This window comes from Pseudophryne corroboree, chromosome 11 (assembly GCF_028390025.1).
Source record: "Pseudophryne corroboree isolate aPseCor3 chromosome 11, aPseCor3.hap2, whole genome shotgun sequence".
NCBI classification, from domain to species: Eukaryota; Metazoa; Chordata; class Amphibia; order Anura; family Myobatrachidae; genus Pseudophryne; species Pseudophryne corroboree.
In genome coordinates, this window is record NC_086454.1 from 142,522,019 (window position 1) to 142,548,137 (window position 26,119).

The 26,119-nt window shown below is 48.6% G+C and overlaps 1 protein-coding gene across 2 annotated transcripts in view; it reads right to left on the bottom strand.

The window, feature by feature from the left end:
* Nucleotides 1-25,329, bottom strand: part of LOC134969140 (phospholipase A and acyltransferase 2-like) — a 217,271-nt gene extending 191,942 nt beyond the window's left edge. For both annotated transcript variants that reach the window (XM_063944881.1, XM_063944883.1), the window contains exon 1: nucleotides 25,246-25,329. In XM_063944881.1, the coding sequence (XP_063800951.1) occupies nucleotides 25,246-25,308 (63 nt within the window). In that variant the 5' untranslated portion in view covers nucleotides 25,309-25,329. The remainder of the gene's footprint in view (nucleotides 1-25,245) is intronic.
* Nucleotides 25,330-26,119: the final 790 nt, after the last annotated feature.

Below are 26,119 nucleotides of genomic sequence, written 5' to 3' on the forward strand. Positions count from 1 at the left end.
AGAACTATTCTCGTGGCTCCGGATTGGCCAAGAAGGACTTGGTACCCGGAACTTCAAGAAATGCTCACAGAGGACCCGTGGCCTCTACCTCTGAGAAGGGACCTGCTCCAGCAGGGACCCTGTCTATTCCAAGACTTACCGCGGCTGCGTTTGACGGCATGGCGGTTGAACGCCGGATCCTAAAGGAAAAAGGCATTCCAGACGAAGTCATCCCTACTTTCCCTCTGATAAAAGCCAGAAAGGATGTAACCGCAAAGCATTATCACCGCATCTGGCGGAAATATGTTGCGTGGTGCGAGGCCAAAAAGGCCCCGACGGAGGAATTTCAACTGGGTCGATTCCTGCATTTCCTGCAAGCAGGAGTGTCTATGGGCCTAAAATTAGGATCCATTAAGGTCCAGATTTCGGCCCTGTCGATTTTCTTTCAGAGAGAACTGGCTTCAGTGCCTGAAGTCCAGACGTTTGTTAAGGGAGTGCTACATATACAGCCTCCTTTTGTGCCTCCAGTGGCACCCTGGGATCTGAATGTTGTTTTGGGTTTCCTAAAATCACATTGGTTTGAACCACTCAACACTGTGGACTTAAAATATCTCACATGGAAAGTGGTCATGCTGTTGGCCCTGGCTTCAGCCAGGCGTGTGTCAGAATTGGCGGCTTTATCCTGTAAAAGCCCTTACCTGATTTTTCATACGGACAGGGCAGAATTGAGGACTCGTCCTCAATTTCTCCCAAAGGTGGTTTCAGCGTTTCATCTGAACCAGCCTATTGTGGTACCTGCGGCTACTAAGGACTTGGAGGACTCCAAGTTGCTGGACGTTGTCAGGGCCCTGAAAATATATGTTTCCAGGACGGCTGGAGTCAGAAAATCTGACTCGCTATTTATCCTGTACGCACCCAACAAGCTGGGTGCTCCTGCTTCTAAGCAGACTATTGCTCGCTGGATTTGTAGTACAATTCAGCTTGCGCATTCTGTGGCAGGCCTGCCACAGCCAAAATCTGTAAAAGCCCACTCCACAAGGAAGGTGGGCTCATCTTGGGCGGCTGCCCGAGGGGTCTCGGCTTTACAACTTTGCCGAGCTGCTACTTGGTCAGGGTCAAATACTTTTGTGAAATTTTACAAATTTGACACTCTGGCTGAGGAGGACCTGGAGTTTTCTCACTCGGTGCTGCAGAGTCATCCGCACTCTCCCGCCCGTTTGGGAGCTTTGGTATAATCCCCATGGTCCTTACGGAGTTCCCAGCATCCACTAGGACATCAGAGAAAATAAGAATTTACTTACCGATAATTCTATTTCTCGTAGTCCGTAGTGGATGCTGGGCGCCCATCCCAAGTGCGGATTATCTGCAATACTTGTACATAGTTATTGTTAACAAATCGGGTTATTGTTGTCGTGAGCCATCTATCCAGAGGCTCCTCTGTTATCATGCTGTTAACTGGGTTCATATCACAAGTTGTACGGTGTGATTGGTGTGGCTGGTATGAGTCTTACCCGGGATTCAAAATCCTTCCTTATTGTGTACGCTCGTCCGGGCACAGTATCCTAACTGAGGCTTGGAGGAGGGTCATAGGGGGAGGAGCCAGTGCACACCAGGTACTCCTAAAGCTTTTCTTTTGTGCCCAGTCTCCTGCGGAGCCGCTATTCCCCATGGTCCTTACGGAGTTCCCAGCATCCACTACGGACTACGAGAAATAGAATTATCGGTAAGTAAATTCTTATTTTTTAATAACTTTGTGTATTAAACTAAAGTTTGTGTACATTTAGTCATCAAAAAACAAAGGTTTCACTATCTCACTCTCACTCAAAAAAGTCCGTATTTCGGAATATTCCGTATTTCGGAATATTTGGATATGGGATACTCAACCTGTGTGTATATATATATATATATATATATTAGTGATGTGTTTTGGTTTTGGGTTCGGTTCCGCGGCCGTGTTTTGGATTCGGACGCGTTTTGGCAAAACCTCACCGAAATTTTTTTGTCGGATTCGGGTGTGTTTTGGATTCGGGTGTTTTTTTCAAAAAACCCTAAATAACAGCTTAAATCATAGAATTTGGGGGTCATTTTGATCCCATAGTATTATTAACCTCAATAACCATAATTTCCACTCATTTTCAGTCTATTCTGAACACCTCACACCTCACAATATTATTTTTAGTCCTAAAATTTGCACCGAGGTCGCTGGATGGCTAAGCTAAGCGACACAAGTGGTCGACACAAACACCTGGCCCATCTAGGAGTGGCACTGCAGTGTCAGGCAGGATGGCCCTTCAAAAAAATAGTCCCCAAACAGCACATGATGCAAAGAAAAAAAGAGGCGCACCAAGGTGGCTGTGTGACAAAGCTAAGCGACACAAGTGGCCGACACAAACACCTGGCCCATCTAGGAGTGGCACTGCAGTGTCAGGCAGGATGGCCCTTCAAAAAAATACTCCCCAAACAGCACATGATGCAAAGAAAAAAAGAGGCGCTCCAAGGTGGCTGTGTGACTAAGCTAAGCGACACAAGTGGCCGACACAAACACCTGGCCCATCTAGGAGTGGCACTGCAGTGTCAATCAAGACAGGATGGCCCTTCCAAAAAATTGTCCCCAAACAGCACATGATGCAAAGAAAAAAAGAGGCGCACCAAGGTCGCTGTGTGACTAAGCTAAGCGACACAAGTGGCCGACACAAACACCTGGCCCATCTAGGAGTGGCACTGCAGTGTCAATCAAGACAGGATGGCCCTTCCAAAAAATTGTCCCCAAACAGCACATGATGCAAAGAAAAAAAGAGGTGCACCAAGGTGGCTGTGTGACTAAGCTAAGCGACACATGTGGCCGACACAAACACCTGGCCCATCTAGGAGTGGCACTGCAGTGTCAGGCAGGATGGCACTTCAAAAAAGTTGTCCCCAAACAGCACATGATGCAAAGAAAAATGAAAGAAAAAAGAGGTGCAAGATGGAATTGTCCTTGGGCCCTCCCACCCACCCTTATGTTGTATAAACAGGACATGCACACTTTAACAAACCCATCATTTCAGCGACAGGGTCTGCCACACGACTGTGACTGAAATGACTGGTTGGTTTGGGCCCCCACCAAAAAAGAAGCAATCAATCTCTCCTTGCACAAACTGGCTCTACAGAGGCAAGATGTCCACCTCATCATCATCCTCCGATTCCTCACCCCTTTCACTGTGTACATCCCCCTCCTCACAGATTATTAATTCGTCCCCACTGGAATCCACCATCTCAGGTCCCTGTGTACTTTCTGGAGGCAATTGCTGCTGGTGAATGTCTCCACGGAGGAATTGATTATAATTCATTTTAATGAACATCATCTTCTCCACATTTTCTGGAAGTAACCTCGTACGCCGATTGCTGACAAGGTGAGCGGCTGCACTAAACACTTTCGGAGTACACACTGGAGGGAGGGCAACTTAGGTAGAATAAAGCCAGTTTCTGCAAGGGCCTCCAAATTGCCTCTTTTTCCTGCCAGTATACGTACGGACTGTCTGACGTGCCTACTTGGATGCGGTCACTCATATAATCCTCCACCATTCTTTCAATGGTGAGAGAATCATATGCAGTGACAGTAGACGACATGTCAGTAATCGTTGGCAGGGCCTTCAGTCCGGACCAGATGTCAGCACTCGCTCCAGACTGCCCTGCATCACCGCCAGCGGGTGGGCTCGGAATTCTTAGCCTTTTCCTCGCACCCCCAGTTGCGGGAGAATGTGAAGGAGGAGATGGTGACGGGTCACGTTCCGCTTGACTTGACAATTTTCTCACCAGCAGGTCTTTGAACCTCTGTAGACTTGTGTCTGCCGGAAAGAGAGATACAACGTAGGTTTTAAATCTAGGATCGAGCACAGTGGCCAAAATGTAGTACTCTGATTTCAACAGATTGACCACCCGTGAATCCTGGTTAAGCGAATTAAGGGCTCCATCCACAAGTCCCACATGCCTAGCGGAATCGCTCTGTTTTAGCTCCTCCTTCAATGTCTCCAGCTTCTTCTGCAAAATCCTGATGAGGGGAATGACCTGACTCAGGCTGGCAGTGTCTGAACTGACGTCACGTGTGGCAAGTTCAAAGGGTTGCAGAACCTTGCACAACGTTGAAATCATTCTCCACTGCGCTTGAGTCAGGTGCATTCCACCTCCTTTGCCTATATCGTGGCCAGATGTATAGGCTTGAATGGCCTTTTGCTGCTCCTCCATCCTCTGAAGCATATAGAGGGTTGAATTCCACCTCGTTACCACCTCTTGCTTCAGATGATGGCAGGGCAGGTTCAGGAATGTTTGGTGGTGCTCCAGTCTTCTGTACGCGGTGCCTGAATACCGAAAGTGGCACGCAATTCTTCGGGCCACCGACAGCATCTCTTGCACGCCCCTGTCGTTTTTTAAATAATTCTGCACCACCAAATTCAAGGTATGTGCAAACATGGGACGTGATGGAATTTGCCCAGATGTAATGCACGCACAATATTGCTGGCGTTGTCCGATGTCACAAATCCCAAGGAGAGTCCAATTGGGGTAAGCCATTCTGCGATGATCTTCCTCAGTTGCCGTAAGAGGTTTTCAGCTGTGTGCCTATTCTGGAAAGCGGTGATACAAAGCGTAGCCTGCCTAGGAACGAGTTGGCGTTTGCGAGATGCTGCTACTGGTGCCGCCGCTGCTGTTCTTGCTGCGGGAGGCAATACATCTACCCAGTGGGCTGTCACAGTCATATAGTCCTGAGTCTGCCCTGCTCCACTTGTCCACATGTCCGTGGTTAAGTGGACATTGGGTACAACTGCATTTTTAGGACACTGGTGAGTCTTTTTCTGAGGTCTGTGTACATTTTCGGTATCGCCTGCCTAGAGAAATGGAACCTAGATGGTATTTGGTACCGGGGACACTGTACCTCAATCAAGTCTCTAGTTGGCTCTGAATTAACGATGGATACCGGAACCACGTTTCTCACCGCCCAGGCTGCCAAGGCCTCAGTTATCCGCTTTGCAGCAGGATGACTGCTGTGATATTTCATCTTCCTCGCAAACGACTGTTGGACAGTCAATTGCTTACTGGAAGTAGTACAAGTGGTCTTCCGACTTCCCCTCTGGGATGACGATCGACTCCCAGCAGCAACAACAGCAGCGCCAGCAGCAGTAGGCGTTACACTCAAGGATGCATCGGAGGAATCCCAGGCAGGAGAGGACTCGTCAGACTTGACAGTGACATGGCCTGCAGGACTATTGGCTTTCCTGGGTAAGGAGGAAATTGACACTGAGGGAGTTGGTGGTGTGGTTTGCAGGAGTTTGGTTACAAGAGGAAGGGATTTAGTGGTCAGTGGACTGCTTCCGCTGTCACCCAAAGTTTTTGAACTTGTCACTGACTTATGATGAATGCGCTGCAGGTGACGTATAAGGGAGGATGTTCCGAGGTGGTTAACGTCCTTACCCCTACTTATTACAGCTTGACAAAGGCAACACACGGCTTGACACCTGTTGTCCGCTTTCTGTTGAAATACCTCCACACTGAAGAGCTGATTTTTTTTGTATTTTGACCAGGCATGTCAAGGGCCATATTCCTCCCACGGACAACAGGTGTCTCCCCGGGTGCCTGACTTAAACAAACCACCTCACCATCAGAATCCTCCTTGTCAATTTCCTCCCCAGCGCCAGCAACACCCATATCCTCATCCTGGTGTACTTCAACAGTGACATCTTCAATTTGACTATCAGGAACTGGACTGCGGGTGCTCCTTCCAGCACTTGCAGGGGGCGTGCAAATGGTGGAAGGCGCAAGCTCTTCCCGTCCAGTGTTGGGAAGGTCAGGCATCGCAACCGATACAATTGGACTCTCCTTGGGGATTTGTGATTTTGAAGAAAGACTAGTGGCAGCAGCTTCAGCACGAGGTGGAAGTGGATCTTGATCTTTCCCTTTAACCTCCACATTTTTGTTCTCCATTTTTTAATGTGTGGAATTATATGCCAGTATCAATAGCAATGGCCTACTACTATATTTACTGCGCAAAACTAAATTGCACCACAGGTATACAATGTAGATGGATAGTATACTTAATGGATGACGAGTGACGACACAGAGGTAGGTACACAGCAGTGGCCTACCGTACTGCTATATATAGTATACTGGTGGACACTGTCAGCAAACTGCAAAACTGTCTAAAATGCACCACAGGTATAGAATGTAGATGGATAGTATACTTAATGGATGACGAGTGACGACACAGAGGTAGGTACACAGCAGTGGCCTACCGTACTGCTATATATAGTATACTGGTGGACACTGTCAGCAAACTGCAAAACTGTCTAAAATGCACCACAGGTATACAATGTAGATGGATAGTATACTTAATGGATGACGAGTGACGACACAGAGGTACTGTAGGTACACAGCAGTGGCCTACCATACTGTTATATATAGTATACTGGTGGACACTGTCAGCAAACTGCAAAACTGTCTAAAATGCACCACAGGTATAGAATGTAGATGGATAGTATACTTAATGGATGACGAGTGACGACACAGAGGTAGGTACACAGCAGTGGCCTACCGTACTGCTATATATAGTATACTGGTGGACACTGTCAGCAAACTGCAAAACTGTCTAAAATGCACCACAGGTATAGAATGTAGATGGATAGTATACTTAATGGATGACGAGTGACGACACAGAGGTAGGTACACAGCAGTGGCCTACCGTACTGCTATATATAGTATACTGGTGGACACTGTCAGCAAACTGCAAAACTGTCTAAAATGCACCACAGGTATAGAATGTAGATGGATAGTATACTTAATGGATGACGAGTGACGACACAGAGGTAGGTACACAGCAGTGGCCTACCGTACTGCTATATATAGTATACTGGTGGACACTGTCAGCAAACTGCAAAACTGTCTAAAATGCACCACAGGTATAGAATGTAGATGGATAGTATACTTAATGGATGACGAGTGACGACACAGAGGTAGGTACACAGCAGTGGCCTACCGTACTGCTATATATAGTATACTGGTGGACAATGTCAGCAAACTGCAAAACTGTCTAAAATGCACCACAGGTATAGAATGTAGATGGATAGTATACTTAATGGATGACGAGTGACGACACAGAGGTAGGTACACAGCAGTGGCCTACCGTACTGCTATATATAGTATACTGGTGGACACTGTCAGCAAACTGCAAAACTGTCTAAAATGCACCACAGGTATAGAATGTAGATGGATAGTATACTTAATGGATGACGAGTGACGACACAGAGGTAGGTACACAGCAGTGGCCTACCGTACTGCTATATATAGTATACTGGTGGACACAGCAAACTGCAAAACTGTCTAAAATGCACCACAGGTATACAATGTAGATGGATAGTATACTTAATGGATGACGAGTGACGACACAGAGGTAGGTACACAGCAGTGGCCTACCGTACTGCTATATATAGTATACTGGTGGACACTGTCAGCAAACTGCAAAACTGTCTAAAATGCACCACAGGTATAGAATGTAGATGGATAGTATACTTAATGGATGACGAGTGACGACACAGAGGTAGGTACACAGCAGTGGCCTACCGTACTGCTATATATAGTATACTGGTGGACACTGTCAGCAAACTGCAAAACTGTCTAAAATGCACCACAGGTATACAATGTAGATGGATAGTATACTTAATGGATGACGAGTGACGACACAGAGGTAGGTACACAGCAGTGGCCTACCGTACTGCTATATATAGTATACTGGTGGACACTGTCAGCAAACTGCAAAACTGTCTAAAATGCACCACAGGTATACAATGTAGATGGATAGTATACTTAATGGATGACGAGTGACGACACAGAGGTAGGTACACAGCAGTGGCCTACCGTACTGCTATATATAGTATACTGGTGGACACTGTCAGCAAACTGCAAAACTGTCTAAAATGCACCACAGGTATAGAATGTAGATGGATAGTATACTTAATGGATGACGAGTGACGACACAGAGGTAGGTACAGCAGTGGCCTACCGTACTGCTATATATAGTATACTGGTGGACACTGTCAGCAAACTGCTAAACTAGTCTAAAATGCACCACAGGTATACAATGCAGATGGATAGTATACTTAATGGATGACGAGTGACGACACAGAGGTAGGTACAGCAGTGCACTCTGCACTGTACTACTCCTATATAATATTAATTATACTGGTGGTCCCCAGTCCCCACAATAAAGCAGCACACTGTGAGCACAGATATGGAGTGTTTTTCAGGCAGACAACGTATACTGGTGGTCACTGTCAGCAAAACTCTGCACTGTACTCCTGCTATAGCTGCTCCCCAGTCCCCACAATTAAGCAGTGTGAGCACTCAGCACAGATATATCATGCAGCACACTGAGCACAGATATGGTATGGAGCGTTTTATTCAGGCAGAGAACGGATAAAAACTGGTGGTCACTTATCAGCAAAACTTTGCACTGTACTCCTCCTAACAGCTGCTCCCCAATCCTCCCCACAAATAAGAAATAAAGTAAACCAATCAACTTCTACAATAAACGGAGAGGACGCCAGCCACGTCCTCTCCCTATCATCTCCAATGCACGAGTGAAAATGGCGGCGACACGCAGCTGCTTATATAGAATCCGAATCTCGCGAGAATCCGACAGCGGGATGATGACGTTCGGGCTCGCTCGGGTTAGCCGAGCAAGGCGGGAAGGTTCTAACCTGCCTCGGACCCGTGTGAAAAAGGTGAAGTTCGGGGGGGTTCGGTTTCGGAGAAACCGAACCCGCTCATCACTAATATATATATATATATATATATATATATATATATATATATGTGTTTGTATACTGTATATCTGTTTATATGTGTGTTTATGTATGTCTGTGCCTAAATGTGTGTGAATCGTATGTATGTGACATGGCCCTGCTCCGGCTCGTTCATATCTGAAGGCTAATAGGGACAATCTCATCCATATTAGCATGCAGGGCTATGGAGCCGGGTGACGGGGGGAGTGAAGAAACTCCCCATCGCTGCCGGGTCGCCCGCCGGCCGTATCGGCTGTCGGGCAGCTCGGCGGCCAGTCGCCGAGTGTGTAGGGCCCATTACAATTTGATGTAATTATTTTATTTTTATAGCGCTCTTATTCCAATAGGACTCACGGCACTTAACAGATAGTATGAACATAATACAGTACCGAAACTGTAAACACAATAAAGAGTTCCTAATGCAAGCTCCGGAAAGCAAAATTACCACAGCTTGTAGCCTATAGGCTTTTTTCTGGGTAGATGTTGTTGCCTCTTTTCCAGAAATTCCCTCAGAGGAATTTGAAGGACACACACGTCTTGCACATACGCAGGCCGAAAGCCACCTGATGCACAATAGGACTCTCTGATCAGGGGCGTAGAGAGAGTGGAGCTCGAGCTCCAGGCGCCGCTGGGGACAGAAGGCACCGGCTCCCTGTAACACAGCTGAGAGCCGGGATCTCGGGGTAGGAGGAGATGACTAGAAGAGAAGGAAGGGGTGTCCACCACACTGCCTGCATGTTCCATATCACTGATTCAGTGCAAACAGTGCAGTGCAGTGTGGTGTGTTGTTATTGAAGTGGGGAGGTTTGGAGGCTTGTCAGAAGATGCTTCCTGGCTGTAAGGTATCTGCATTTGGTGATCTGGAACATGCAGGCAGTGTTGTGGCCACCCCTGCCCTTTCCTCAGTCCTTTCTGTGTGTATACCAGTGCCGTAACTAGGTGTGTGCCGATGGTGCCTTGCCCACAGCGCACATGCACTGAAGGTGCACCATCGGCAGCACACCTCCCCGCCCCTCCGCACGGCAGCAGTCACTTCAATGCTGCCTTCTGCCTCCCGCCAGCCGCCGGAGCCGCCCCCCCAAAGCCGCAGCCACTACTCACAGCCCAGCGCTCCTGCACTGTCTGCCTCCCGCCAGCCGCCCCCCGAAAGCCGCAGCCACTACTCACAGCCCAGCGCTCCTGCGCTGTCGGCCTCCCGCCAGACGCCGGAGCCGCCCCCCCCAAAGCCGCAGCCACCACTCTCAGACAAGCGCTCCTGCGCTGTCTGCCTCCCGCCAGCCGCCGGAGCCGCCCCCCCCCCCCCACTGGCGCAATCTGAGCAGGGCCAAAGCCGCAGCCACTGCTCTCTCTCCCGCCAGCCGCCGGAGCCATCTCTGGTCTCCGAGTCCCGCTGATGCCTGCCTCCCGCTGCCACCTCTGATCATGCCGCAGCCGCCAGCTCCCGGGTCTCTGCCTCCTCAGCCGTTGATGCCGGATCGCAGGTGAGTATAACTCTCTCTCTTTCTCTTTCTTTCTCTCTCTCTCCCATAAAAGGGAGACTGCCTGTCGTAATGTGTAAAAGGGGGACGCTGTCTGCTGTAATGTGTAAAAAAGGGGTCGCTGTCTGTCGTAATGTGTAAAAGGGGACGCTGTCTGCTGTAATGTGTAATAAGAGGACGCTGTCTGACATAATGTGTAAAAAGGGGGACGCTGTCTGCCGTAATGTGTAAAAAGGGGACGCTGTCTGCGTAATGTGTAAAAAGGGGACGCTGTCTGCCGTAATGTGTAAAAAGGGGACGCTGTCTGCCGTAATGTGTAAAAAGGGGACGCTGTCTGCCATAATGTGTAAAAAGGGGACGCTGTCTGCCGTAATGTGTAAAAAGGGGGACGCTGTCTGCCGTAATGTGTAAAAAGAGGATGGTGTCTGCCGTAATGTGTAAAAAGGGGGACGCTGTCTGCCGTAATGTGTAAAAAGGGGGATGCTGTCTGCCATAATTTGTAAAAAGGGGGACGCTGTCTGCCGTAATGTGTAAAAAGGGGGACGCTGTCTGCCGTAATGTGTAAAAAGGGCACTACCTGATGTAGTGGAGCTGCTGTGCAGTGTAATTTGAATAAATGGAAACTACTGTGCACCGTAGTATGAATTGGTATTATTTTGTGGCCACGCCCCTTCCCCATTAAGCCACGCCCCTATATAGTTTTCTCTAACGTCCTTGAGGATGCTGGGACTCCGTAAGGACCATAGGGAATAGACAGGCTCCGCAGGAGACAGGGCACTCCAAGAAAGCTTTGGATTCTGGGTGTGCACTGGCTCCTCCCACTGTGCCCAGAGCAATATGGGTGCACTGCAGAGAGCTCTCCAGAGTTCTCTGCCTGAAAGCATTTTTGTTTGGATTTTTCTTTCTACTTTTTACTACTTTTTCACAGGGAGCACTGCTGGCAACAGGCTCCCTGCATCGAGGGACTGAGGAGAGAGGAGCAGACCTTCTTGTCAAAGATAGGCTCTGCTTCCTCGGCTACTGGACAACATTAGCTCCAGAGGGGGTGAACGCAGGTTCTTACTGGGCGTCCACCCCCGGAGCCGCGCCGCCGTTCTCCTCACAGAGCCAGAAGTACAGAAGTCAGAAGACGTCTCAGGCGGCAGAAGCCTTCAGCTTCACTGCAGCTGTGCGTCATTGCTCCCATACACCTCACACACTCCGGTCACTGTAAGGGTGCAGGGCGCAGGGGGGGGCGCCCTGGACTGCAATATAAACCTCTGCATGGCAAAAAGACTATATACATGTACAGGTGGGCTCTGTACATGTATATAAAAGAGCCCCCGCCATATTTTACTAAGTTTCAGCGGGACAGAAACCCGCCGCCGAGGGGGCAGGGCTTCTCCCTCGGCACTCACCAGCGCCATTTTCTCTCCACAGCACTGCTGAGAGGAAGCTCCCCGGACTCTCCCCTGCTTACACACGGAGAAAGGGTGCTTAAAAGAGAGGGGGGGGGCACATAATTGACGGTTTACATATTACACAGCGCTGCTGGGGAAAAACATTTTGTGTTGGTCTCCAGGGTTATTGCGCTGGGGTGTGTGCTGGCATACTCTCTCTCTCTGTCTCTCCAAAGGGCCTTGACAGGGATACTGTCTTCAGAAAAGGGGTTCCCTGTGTGTGTGAAGTGTGTCGGTACGCGTGTGTCGACATGTTTGACGAGGAAGGCTCGCTTACTGCGGAGGGGGAGTGTTTGAATGTCAGGTCGCCGTCGGCAACGCCGACACCGGAATGGGTGGATATGCTGAATGTCTTGAATGCAAATGTCAATCTATTGCATAAAAGGTTAGACAAGGCAGAAGCTAGGGATCAGTCAGGTACCCAGTCCATGCCTGTCCCTGTGGCGCCAGGCCCGTCGGGGTCTCAGAAGCGCACCATATCCCAGATCGATGACACAGATACCAACACAGATTCTGACTCTAGTGTCGACTATGAAGATGCAAAATTACAGCCGAAGGTGGCAAAAGGTATTCAGTACATGATTATGGCCATTAAAGAGGTTTTGAATATTACTGAGGAACCCCCTGTCCCTGACACGAGGGTACACATGTATAAAGAGAAAAAGCCTGAAGTCACTTTTCCATCATCATTTGAATTAAGTGAATTGTGCGAAAAGGCTTGGGACTCTCCAGATAGGAGACCACAAGTTCCCAAAAGGATTCTTATGGCGTATCCTTTTCCACAAACTGATAGGATACGCTGGGAATCTTCACCAAAGGTGGACAAGGCGCTGACACGCTTGTCCAAAAAGGTGGCACTGCCTTCTCAGGATACGGCTTCCTTCAAGGAACCGGCTGATCGCAGGCAGGAAATTACCTTGAAGCACATTTACACTCACTCCGGTACTATTGCTAGACCGGCTATGGCGTCGGCCTGGGTTTGTAGTGCGGTTGTGGCATGGGCAGATTCCTTATCTGCGGAGACCTTAGATAGGGATGCCATTCAAATGACCATAGAGCATATCAGAGATGCTGCCTTGTATATGAGAGATGCTCAGAAAGACATTTGTTATTAAGCTCCAGATTAAATGCTATGTCTATTTCTGCTAGGCGACTCCTGTGGACCCGGCAGTGGACGGGAGATGCCGATTCTAAGCGGCACATGGAGTCCTTGCCGTACAAGGGGGAGGAGTTGTTTGGAGATGGCCTCTCGGACCTTGTCTCTACGGCTACGGCTGGTAAGTCGAATTTCTTACCTTATGTCCCCCCGCAGCATACTAAGAAGGCACCTCATTATCAAATGCAGTCCTTTCGTTCCAATAAAAACAAGAAGGTGCGGGGATCATCCTTTGTTACCAGAGGAAAAGGCAGGGGAAAGAAGCTGCACACAGCTAGTTCCCAAGAGCAGAAGTCCTCCCCTGCGTCTGCAAAGTCCACCGCATGACGCTGGGGCTTCCCAGGGGGAGGCAGATCTGGGGGGGGCTCGTCTTCGGTTTTTCAGCCACGTCTGGGTTCAATCGCAGGTGGATCCCTGGGCAGTAGAGATTGTTGCTCAGGGATACAGGCTAGAATTCGAAGACTTGCCTCCTCGACGGTTTTTCAAATCGGCTCTGCCGACTTCCCCGTCACAGAGGGAGTCAGTGTTGACAGCAATCCAAAAATTGTATGTTCAACAGGTGATTGTCACAGTTCCTCATCTCCAGCAGGGAGAGGGATATTATTCAACCCTGTATGTGGTCCCGAAACCGGACGGTTCGGACAGGCCCATTTTAAACCTGAAATCTCTGAACTTGTACTTGAAAAGGTTCAAGTTCAAAATGGAATCACTCCGGGCGGTCATCACCAGCCTGGAGGGGGGGGGGGATTGGATGGTGTCCCTGGGCATAAAGGATGCATACCTTCATGTTCCAATATCCCCCCCCCCACCCCCCCACCCCCATCTGGCATTCCTGAGATTTGCAGTGCAGGACTGTCACTACCAATTTCAGACGTTGCCGTTTGGGCTTTCCACGGCCCCGAGGTTTTTCACCAAGGTAATAGCGGAAATGATGGTGCTCCTGCGCATGCAGGGGGTCACAATTATCCCATACTTGGACGATCTCCTAATAAAGGCGAGATCTCGGGAGAAGTTGCTGGACAGCGTGTCTCTGTACATGAAGACGTTGCAGCTACACGGCTGGATTCTCAATATACCGAAGTCCCAGCTAGTTCCTACAACGCGTCTGACCTTTCTGGGCCTGATCCTAGACACAGACCAGAAAAAGGTTTTTCTTCCGATCGAAAAGGTTCAGGAACTCATGACCATGGTCAGGAACCTATTGATACCAAAGAAGGTTTCAGTGCATCAGTGCACGCGGGTCCTGGGGAAGATGGTGGCTTCATACGAGGCCATCCCTTTCGGCAGATTCCATGCGAGGACTTTTCAATGGGACCTCTTGGACAAGTGGTCCGGGTCCCATTTACAAATGCATCAAAGGATCACCTTGTCTCCCAGGACCAGGGTATCTCTCCTGTGGTGGCTGAACAGTGCTCACCTTCTAGAGGGTTGCAGGTTCGGCATTCAGGACTGGGTCCTGGTGACCACGGACGCAAGCCTCCGAGGCTGGGGAGCAGTGGTACTGGGAAGAAATTTCCAAAGTCTCTGGTCAAGCCTGGAGACTTGTCTCCACATCAACGTCCTGGAGTTGAGGGCCATATACAACGCCCTGCGTCAAGCGGAGAACTTACTTCGGAGAAGACCGGTTCTGATTCAGTCAGACAATGTCACGGCAGTGGCTCATATAAACCGCCAAGGCGGAACAAGGAGCAGAGTGGCCATGGCAGAAGCGACCAGGATTCTACGCTGGGCGGAAGGCCATGTGAGCGCGCTGTCAGCGGTGTTCATCCCGGGGGTGGACAACTGGGAGGCGGACTTCCTCAGCAGGCACGACCTGCATCCGGGGGAGTGGGGACTTCATCAAGAAGTCTTTGCACAGATCGCGGATCGGTGGGGCCTGCCTCAAATAGACATGATGGCGTCCCGTCTCAACAAAGAGCTAAAGCGGTATTGCGCCAGGTCAAGGGACCCTCAGGAGGTAGCGGTAGACGCTCTGGTGACACCTTGGGTGTTCAGATCGGTCTATGTGTTTCCTCCTCTTCCTCTCATACCCAAGGTGTTGAGAATTGTAAGAATAAGCAGGGTCAGAACAATCCTCATTGTTCCAGATTGGCCACGGAGGACTTGGTATCCGGAACTGCAAGAGTTGCTCACAGAAGATCCGTGGCCTCTTCCTCTAAGGCAGGACCTGCTGTAGCAGGGGCCCTGTCTGTTCCAAGACTTACCGCGGCTGCGTTTGACGGCATGGCGGTTGAACGCCGGATCCTAGCGGAAAAAGGAATTCCGGAGGAAGTCATTCCTACCCTGATCAAGGCTAGGAAAGACGTGACGTTAAAACATTTTCTCTGACGTCCTAAGTGGATGCTGGGACTCCGTAAGGACCATGGGGATAGCGGCTCCGCAGGAGACTGGGCACAACTAAAGAAAGCTTTAGGACTACCTGGTGTGCACTGGCTCCTCCCACCATGACCCTCCTCCAGACCTCAGTTAGAATCTTGTGCCCGGCTGAGCTGGATGCACACTAATAATAATAATAATAATAATAATTTTATTTATATAGCGCTCTTTCTCCAACAGGACTCAAGGCGCTTTACAGACATCAAAAACAATACACATGATACAGATGATTTGAGTAATACAACAATAGATAAGCAACACAGACATAAAAGAAAAACCTTAAGCCCACAGAAAGCATAACGCAGGATTGGTGCAGGTATTTTGGGTAATAACTTCCAAGGGTTGTGTATTCCACCCTCACAGGTACCAAGTGCAGCAGCCATCTTAGGCGCTCCGCGTAGGATTACCCAGGGTGGAATAGTCTACCCCTAGAAGAGATGACACAAAATGGGGGTGATTTCAGAGTCCTACAGTTTAGAGTAGGGTTCCAACAAAACCACAAGGTCCATGTATTTTTCATCCCATCCACAAGTGTACCATATGGGGCAGCCATGTTGGGCGCACTTTGGAGGTTACACTGTGGAAGGTGAGCCATACAAGGGCCAAGTTCATATATGGGAAAACTGATGCTTATGTAGTAGTATGTACCCTGCATGTAGGGCACAATGGAAAGGTGTGCAATCAGTGGAGGTAAACATTACAGGAAAACCCATGGTGGGGTGGAAGCGAGCAATAAAGAGGAAAGAAAAAAACAAAACAAAAACACAATAGCAGGTAACTAGTGGCAGAAGTAGGAGTGGGATAACATTTTGATCAGATCTTAGTACGGGTGGGAAGGAGAATGTGGGGGGCATACTCAGCTCTCCTGAGCTCCTAGAAAAGAAAGTATATTTTAGGTTTTTTATTTTCAGTGAGATCTGCTGGCAACAGACTCACTGCTACGAGGGACTAAGGGGAGAAGAAGCGAACCTACCTGACTGGAGATAGTTTGGGCTTCTTAGGCTACTGGACACCATTAGCTCCAGAGGGATCGAACACAGGACCCGACCTCGATCGTTCGGTCCCGGAGCCGCGCCGCCGTCCCCCTTACAGAGCCAGAAGCATGAAGATGGTCCTGGAAATCGGCGGCAGAAGACTTCGGTCTTCAACAAGGTAGCGCACAGCACTGCAGCTGTGCGCCATTGCTCCTCATGCACACCTCACACTCCGGTCACTGATGGGTGCAGGGCGCTGGGGGGGGGGGCGCCCTGAGCAGCAATATGAATACCTTGGCTGGCAAAAAATCACAATATATAGTCCCAGAGGCTATATATGTGATAAATACCCCTGCCAGAATCCATGAAAAAAGCGGGAGAAAAGTCCGCCGAAAAAGGGGCGGGGCTATCTCCCTCAGCACACTGGCGCCATATTTTCTTCACAGTGCAGCTGGAAGACAGCTCCCCAGGCTCTCCCCTGTAGTTTTCAGGCTCAAAGGGTTAAAAAGAGAGGGGGGGCACTAAATTTAGGCGCAATATGTGTATACAAGCAGCTATTGGGGGAAAAATCACTCAGTTATAGTGTTAATCCCTGCATTATATAGCGCTCTGGTGTGTGCTGGCATACTCTCTCTCTGTCTCCCCAAAGGACTTTGTGGGGTCCTGTCCTCAGTCAGAGCATTCCCTGCGTGTGTGCGGTGTGTCGGTACGGCTGTGTCGACATGTTGGATGAGGAAGGTTACGTGGAGGCGGAGCAGAGGCCGATAAATGGGATGTCGCCCCCTGTGGGGCCGACATCAGAGTGGATGGATAGGTGGAAGGTATTAACCGACAATGTCAACTCCTTACATAAAAGGCTAGATGACGTAACAGCTGTGGGACAGCCGGCTTCTCAGCCCGCGCCTGCCCAGGCGTCTCAAAGGCCATCAAGGGCTCAAAAAAACGCCCGTTACCTCAGATGGCAGACACAGATGTCGACACGGAGTCTGACTCCAGTGTCGACGAGATTGAGACATATACAAAATCCACTAGGAACATCCGTTGCATGATCTCGGCAATGAAAAATGTGTTACACATTTCTGACATGAACCCAAGTACCACATAAAAGGGGTTTTATGTTTGGGGAGAAAAAGCAGCCAGTGTTTTGTTCCCCCATCAGATGAGTGAATGAAGTGTGTAAAGAAGCGTGGGTTCCCCCGATAAGAAACTGGTAATTTCTAAAAAGTTACTGATGGCGTACCCTTTCCCGCCAGAGGATAGGTCACGTTGGGAGATATCCCCTAGGGTGGATAAGGCGCTCACACGTTTGTCAAAAAAGGTGGCACTGCCGTCTTAGGATACGGCCACTTTGAAGGAGCCTGCTGATAAAAAGCAGGAGGCTATCCTGAAGTCTGTATATACACACTCAGGTACTATACTGAGACCTGCAATTGCCTCAGCATGAATAGTGCTGCTGCAGCGTGGTCTGATACCCTGTCAGATAATATTAATACCCTAGACAGAGATAATATTTTGCTAACATAGAGCATATTAAAGACGTCGTCTTATATATGAGGGATGCACAGAGGGATATTTACCGGCTGGCATCCAGAATTAAGGCAATGTCCATTCTGCCAGGAGGGTATTAGAGACCCGGCAGTGGACAGGTGATGCTGACTTTAAAAGGCACATGGAGATTCTGCCTTATAAGGGTGAGGAATTGTTTGGGGATGGTCTCTGGGACCTCGTATCCACAGCAACAGCTGGGAAGAAAAAATGTTACCTCAGGTTTCCTCACAGCCTAAGAAAGCACCGTATTTTCAGGTACAGTCCTTTCGGCTTCAGAAAAGCAAGCGGGTCAAAGGCGCTTCCTTTCTGCACAGAGACAAGGGAAGAAGGAAAAAGCTGCACCAGACAGCCAGTTCCCAGGATCAAAAATCTTCCCCCGCTTCCTCTGAGTCCACCGCATGACGCTGGGGCTCCACAGGTGGAGACAAGTGCGGTGGGGGCGCATCTCGGGAACTTCAGGGACCAGTGGGCTTGCCCACAGGTGGATCCCTAGGTTCTGCAAGTAGTATCACAGGGATACAAGCTGGAGTTCGAGGCGACTCCCCCTCGCCGTTACCTCACATCAGCCTTGCCTGCTGCCCTCGGAGAAAGGGAGGTAGTACTGGCGGCAATTCACAAGCTGTACTTCCAGCAGGTGAAATCAAGGGACCCCTCCTTCAACAAGGCCGGGGTTACTATTCCAAAATGTTTGGGGTACCGAAACCAGACGGTTCGGTGAGACCCATTCTAAAATTAAAATCCTTGAACACTTATATACGAAGGTTCAAGTTCAAAATGGAATCGCTCAGGGCGATTATTGCAAGCCTGGAGAATTTCATGGTATCACTGGACATCAAGGATGCTTACCTGCATGTCCCTATTTACCCTCCTCACCAGGAGTACCTCAAAATTGTGGTACAGGATTGTCATTACCAATTCCAGACGTTGCCGTTGGTCTGTCCCCGGCACCGAGGGTATTTACCAAGGTAATGGCCGAAATAATTATCCCGTACTTGGACGATCTCCTTATAAAGACGAGGTCCAGGGAGCAGTTGTTCGTCGGAGTAGCACTATCTCGGGAAGTGCTACAACAGCACGGCTGGATTCTGAATATTCCAAAGTCGCAGCTGGTTCCTACGACGCGTCTACTGTTCCTGGATATGGTTCTGGACACAGAACAGAAAAAAGGGTTTCTCCCGGAGGAGAAGGCCAAGGAGTTGTCATCTCTAGTCAGAGACCTCCTAATACAAATACAGGTGTCGGTGCATCAATGCACGCGAGCCCTGGGAAAGATGGTAGCTTCTTACGAAGAAATTCCATTCGGCAGGTTCCATGCGAGGATCTTCCAGTGGGATCTGTTGGACAAGTGGTCCGGGTCGCATCTTCAGATGCATCGGCGGATAACCCTGTCTCCAAGGGCCAGGGTGTCGCTGTTGTGGTGGCTGCAGAGTGTTCATCTTCGAGAGGGCCGCAGATTCGGCATACAGGACTGGGTCCTGGTGACCACGGATGCCAGCCTTCGAGGCTGGGGGGCAGTCACACAGGGAAGAAACTTCCAAGGACTATGGAAAAGTCAGGAGACTTCCCTACACATAAATATTCTGGAACTAAGGGCCATTTACAATGCCCTAAGTCAGGCTAGACCCCTGCTTCAACACCGGCCGGTGCTGATCCAGTCAGACAACATCACGGCGGTCGCTCATGTAAACCGACAGGGCGGCACAAGAAGCAGGATGGCGATGGCAGAAGCCACAAGGATTCTCCAATGGGCGGAAAATCATGTGTTAGCACTGTCAGCAGTGTTCATTCCCGGAGTGGACAACTGGGAAGCAGACTTTCTCAGCAGACACGACCTCCACCCGGGAGAGTGGGGACTTCATCCAGAAGTCTTCCAAATGATTGTACACCGTTGGGAAAGGCCACAGGTGGACACGATGGCGTCCCGCCTCAACAAAAAGCTAAAAAGATATTGCGCCAGGTCAAGGGACCCTCAGGCGATAGCTGTGGACGCTCTGGTAACACCGTGGTTGTACCAGTCGGTGTATGTGTTCCCTTCTCTGCCTCTCATACCCAGGGTAATGAGAATAATAAGAAGGAGAGGAGTAAGAACTATACTCATTGTTCCGGATTGGCCAAGAAGAGCTTGGTACCCAGAACTCCAAGAAATGATCTCAGAGGACCCATGGCCTCTGCCGCTCAGACAGGACCTGCTGCAGCAGGGGGCCTGTCTGTTCCAAGATGTACCGCGGCTGCGTTTGACGGCATGGCGGTTGAACGCCGGATCCTGAAGGAAAAGGGCATTCCAGAGGAAGTTATCCCTACGCTAATTACAGCTAGGAAAGAAGTGAACGCAAACCATTATCACCGCATAAGGCGGAAATATGTTGCGTGCTGTGAGGCCAGGAATGCCCCAACGGAGAAATTTCAGCTAGGTCGATTTCTGCACTTCCTACAGTCAGGGGTGACTATGGGCCTAAAATTGGGTTCCATTAAGATCCAGATTTCGGCTCTATCGATTTTCTTCCAAAATAGAACTGGCTTCACTGCCTGAAGTTCAGACTTTTGTTAAGGGAGTGCTGCATAGTCAGCCCCCGTTTGTGCCTCCAGTGGCACCGTGGGATCTCAACGTGGTGTTGGATTTCCTGAAGTCGCATGGGTTGAGCCACTTAAATCCGTGGAGCCAAAATACCTCACGTGGAAAGTGGTCATGCTGTTGGCCTTGGCGTCGGCCAGGCGTGTATCAGAATTGGCGGCTTTGTCATGCAAAAGCTCTTATCTGATTTTTTATATGGATAAGGCGGAATTGAGGACTCGTTCCCAATTCTTTCCTAAGGTGGTATCAGTTTTTCATGTGAACCAACCTATTGTGGTGCCTGCGGCTACTTGGGACTTGGAGGATTCCAAGTTACTGGACGTAGTCAGGGCCCTGAAAAATATATGTTTCCAGGACGGCTGGAGTCAGGAAAACTGACTCGCTATTTATCCTGTATGCACCCAACAAGCTGGGTGCTCCCGCTTCTAAGCAGACTATTGCTCGCTGGATCTGTAGCACGATTCAACTTGCACATTCTGCTGCGGGACTGCCGCACCCTAAATCTGTAAAAGCCCATTCCACGAGGAAGGTGGGCTCTTCTTGGGCGGCTGCCCGAGGGGTCTCGGCTTTATAAATTTGCCGAGCTGTTACTTGGTCGGGTTCAAACATTTTTGCAAGAGTCTACAAGTTTGATACCCTGGCTGAGGAGGACCTAGAGTTTGCTCATTCGGTGCTGCAGAGTCATCCGCACTCTCCCGCCCGTTTGGGAGCTTTGGTATAATCCCCATGGTCCTTACGGAGTCCCAGCATCCACTTAGGACGTCAGTGAAAATAAGATTTTACTCACCGGTAAATCTATTTCTCGTAGTCCGTAGTGGATGCTGGGCGCCCATCCCAAGTGCGGATTGTCTGCAATACTTGTATATAGTTATTGCCTAACTAAAGGGTTATTGTTGAGCCATCTGTTGAGAGGCTCAGTTATATTTCATACTGTTAACTGGGTATAGTATCACGAGTTATACGGTGTGATTGGTGTGGCTGGTATGAGTCTTACCCGGGATTCAAAATCCTTCCTTATTGTGTCAGCTCTTCCGGGCACAGTATCCTAACTGAGGTCTGGAGGAGGGTCATAGTGGGAGGAGCCAGTGCACACCAGGTAGTCCTAAAGCTTTCTTTAGTTGTGCCCAGTCTCCTGCGGAGCCGCTATCCCCATGGTCCTTACGGAGTCCCAGCATCCACTACGGACTACGAGAAATAGATTTACCGATGAGTAAAATCTTATTATCACCGTGTATGGCGGAAATATGTTTCTTGGTGTGAGGCCAGAGCTGCTCCTATGGAGGAGTTCCATTTGGGCCGTCTACTTCACTTCCTTCGAACAGGAGTGACCTTGGGCCTAAAATTAGGGTCCATAAAGGTCCAGATTTCGGCCTTATCCATTTTCTTTCTAAGAGAATTAGCCTTTCTTCCTGAGGTACAGACTTTTGTGAAGGGGGTGCTGCATATTCAGCCTACATTTGTGCCTCCGGTGGCGCCTTGGGATCTTAACGTGGTGTTACGTTTCCTCAAGTCACCTTGGTTTGAACCACTTAAAACTGTGGAGTTGAAATACCTCACGTGGAAATTGGTCATGTTGTTGGCATTAGCTTCGGCGAGACGTGTTTCAGAATTGGCGGCTTTATCGCATAAAAGCCCATACTTGGTTTTTCACGTCTGCCAAAAGTGGTCTCATCTTTTCATCTGTGGCTACAAGGGACTTGGAGGATTCCGAGTCCCTGGATGTAGTCAGGGCTTTGAAGATTTATGTGACCAGAACGGCTCGGATCAGGAAGACTGAAGCTTTGTTTGTTCTGTATGCGGCCAACAAGGTTGGCGCCCCTGCTTCAAAGCAGACTATTGCTCGCTGGATCTGTAACACGATTCAGCAGGCGCATTCTACGGCAGGATTGCCGTTACCGAAATCGGTTAAGGCCCACTCCACTAGGAAAGTGGGCTCTTCTTGGGCGGCTGCCCGAGGGGTCTCGGCATTACAGTTGTGCCAAGCAGCTACTTGGTCGGGGACAAACACCTTTGCAAAGTTCTATAAGTTTGATACCCTGGCTGAGGAGGACCTCCTGTTTGCTCAATCGGTGCTGCAGAGTCATCCGCACTCTCCCGCCCGTTTGGGAGCTTTGGTATAATCCCCATGGTCCTTACGGAGTCCCAGCATCCTCAAGGACGTTAGAGAAAATAAGATTTTACTCACCGGTAAATCTATTTCTCGTAGTCCGTAGAGGATGCTGGGCGCCCGTCCCAAGTGCGGACTTCTTCTGCATGACTTGTATATAGTTATTGCTTACATAAGGGTTATGTTATAGTTTTCGGTGATACCGTGGCTATGTTGTTGTTCATACTGTTAACTGGGTATGTTTATCTTAAGTTATACGGTGTGATTGGTGTGGCTGGTATGAATCTCGCCCTTAGATTTACAAAAATCCTTCCTCGTACTGTCCATCTCCTCTGGGCACAGTTTCCCTAACTGAGGTCTGGAGGAGGGGCATAGAGGGAGGAGCCAGTGCACACCCAGAATCCAAAGCTTTCTTGGAGTGCCCTGTCTCCTGCGGAGCCCGTCTATTCCCCATGGTCCTTACGGAGTCCCAGCATCCTCTACGGACTACGAGAAATAGATTTACCGGTAAGTAAAATCTTATTTTTTGCGCGCCTACGGCGCGCACTGCCACTGTGTGGGGGGGCGCCAATGCAGTTCTTTGCACACAGCACTAAAATATGTGTGTGTGCATATGTGTGTTTATATGTATACATGTATGTGTGTGTTTATGTGTATATGTCTTTGTATACAGTATATGTGTGTGTATATTTGTGTTTGTGTGTATATACCTGTGTGTGTATATGTATGTGTTTATGTATGTCTGTTTATCTGTGTGTATATTTGTGTGTGTGTGTGTGTGTGTGTGTGTGTGTGTGTGTGTATATGAGTGTGTATATATCTGTGTATGTCTGTGTATATTTGTGTGTGTATATATCTGTGTATATGTGTGTGTTTATGTATATCTGTGTATATTTGTGCATTTATGTGTGTGTGTGTGTGTGTGTGTGTGTGTGTGTGTGTGTGTGTGTGTATATATATATATGTGTATACTGTATATCTGTGTATATGTGTGTGTTTATGTATGTCTGTGCCTAAATGTATGTGAATTGTATGTATGTATGTGTGGTGGTGGGTGGGGGCGACGTGACATGGCCCTGCCCCGGGTGTCATGTCTCCACACTACACCTCTGTCTCTGATCATAAACCTGAAAGTCCCCACAATGCAAAGGACAGCTCTTATCGGTAGAACTGTCCTTTGCATTTATAATCACAATTATCATGCATATAGCGTTAATAAACGCTGTTATGCATGCAATAAGTGACGGGATGTATCACATACCATATTAGGGTCTAACACTGGCAGGGTCTGTGAGGATTGATCCTTCCAGACCAATGACTACTAGCAGGATGCTTGTGTGCCGTGACTGGTGGGAAGTAAAAGACAGCCGCTCGCTGCTGATGTCAAAAGATACAACTGGCCTCTGTGAACATGGTCATGTCATCTGACTACCCCTCCAGCCGCCTTCTCCATGAAACCGGGACATTTGGGCAATATGCAAAGACAAATGTAAAGTGTTAATGAAGTTTAAAGGGGAATATGCTTGATGCTTACAAAGTTTTCCTGTAATAATACAAATAGATCGCAGCAGCCATATTATAATAGAATTAGCATATGTTAGAGGTGATTTGGATTGGGAATGCAGTTAATTTGTCGACAGTCGAGATCCCAGCCGTCAGGATACCATTGCCGGAATCCCGACTGCTGACAATGCCGACAGCTGGAATCCAGGCTAACGAACTATTCCCACTTGTGGGTGTCCATGACACCCATAGAGTGGGAATAGAACCTGTGGCGAGCGACGCAAGGGGACTCTTTGCGCTCACCCCGCTGCTGCATACTGACAGCCAGGATGGCGTTGTCTGTATCCTGCCAGCCCGCCAGCGGTATATCATACTCATCCCTTGGATTGTCATCATCATCTGAGACGAGTACAGTTTGCACCTGTGATTCAGCACACCAAGTGATCCGCTTATATGCATCTTTCTTGTGGGAATTCACAGGGCAGGCAATCAGGAGACTGCCTGTCAGGATCCCAGCAGTCACAATGCAGATGCCAGAATCCCGACAGGTGGTTAAATGCCGCCACCAGAATCCCGACGCCACAGGCTTTTCTTTCTCTATGGATGTTCATGACACTCATAGAGGGAGAATAGATCCTGTGGTGAGCGCAGTGAGCCCGCATGGGACTTTCTAGCGATCGCCCCGCTGCCAGCATACTGGTAGCCGGTATCCCGTTGTTGGGATCATGACAGTCGGGTAAAACATATGTATTCTCTTCACAGGACTCATTTTGCTAGTTAGCAATGACCTGTTTCACATCTCTAAACATAACTGGCCATAAGTGCAAAATACCCCTTAGTGGGTATGGGAAAGGGTGCGTCATTTTTGGTGCATATGAGCACATTTGGAAAAATCTTAAATTAGGAGGGAGGGGGGGGGGGGGGCAAACACCAATTCCATCCAACTCTACATGAGCTTCATTATGTACTTAGGTTACAAGACAAAAAAAGATTAAAACATATATCGAAAGGACTAAATTAGACAATGGAATAATCAACACAAAGTGGAGTGGAAAAGGTGCCAGTATTTCAAAAGAATATTATATATATATATATTATATAAGAACAATAATAATAATAATAATACAGTCCTAGTTCCTTTTTCAGTAATGTATGTATTAATATTGTGAGAAATACAAGTATAGGGAGAGAGAACAGAGAAGGGGGGTAATTGACACAGAAACTCAACATGTAACACATTTTTGCTAATATGTTTTGCAGCAATACAGTATATGAACTATTCCAGTGTGATAACTCTAGAACTGACCTGAGTAACGGCAGGATCTCTTGCACCCTGTGTATCACTGTCCGCCTTAGGTTTTGTATACATACTGTAGTTTCACTTTCTAGTTGTAGACACTAAAGTGTAAAGTCCACCCTGTGATAGACAGTGTCTAGTATGCTGGGCTGAGACATTTAAGAACATGAAATCTAAAAAACATTTCTTATAAATAGGTGTGCTCTCTCCACCACATTCCTCCCAAATGCCTATTGTATACTTATTCCAGCAAAATGTATGGAACAGCTCAGCTGACCTTTCCATGAAAACATTTTAACAAACAAAAACCAGGGGGAATATTTACTAAGGTCCCGATTTTTACCGAGATGGTGTTTTTTCTTCAAAGTGTCATCTCGGGAATTTACTAAACTCAAATCACGGCAGTGATGAGGGTATTCGTATTTTTTTGGAAGTCCAAGAATAAAAATACGAATGAATACACCATCGGTCAAACGCGGCTGTTTAGGTATGGAACACGGTCATTTACTAAACATTCGTATTTGAAATCTCTACCGTGAAAATGCATTTGCGGCCGTGAAAAAATACAAAGCGTAAAAAAGTCCTAAAAAAAAGTAGACCTGCTTTTGAGAAGCGTGTTTACATGTGTTTTCAATTATACATTAGTCACACCTGAATTTTTGGCCCTTTAAAAGGGACCCAAGCACATTTTGAGCAACACTCACTCTGAAATGGCTGCTGCCGTGTGTACTACAGATTTCTTGTTTGCTGGGGGATACCTGAGACTGCTCCATGAGGCTACAATAAACCAGGGCCAGGTAAGTGAACATGGTCAGCAGGTTGTACAGGTGCCGCGGAGGCTGCGCAGGCCTCGTTTTTTTAGGGGGCGTTTAAACTTGAACGC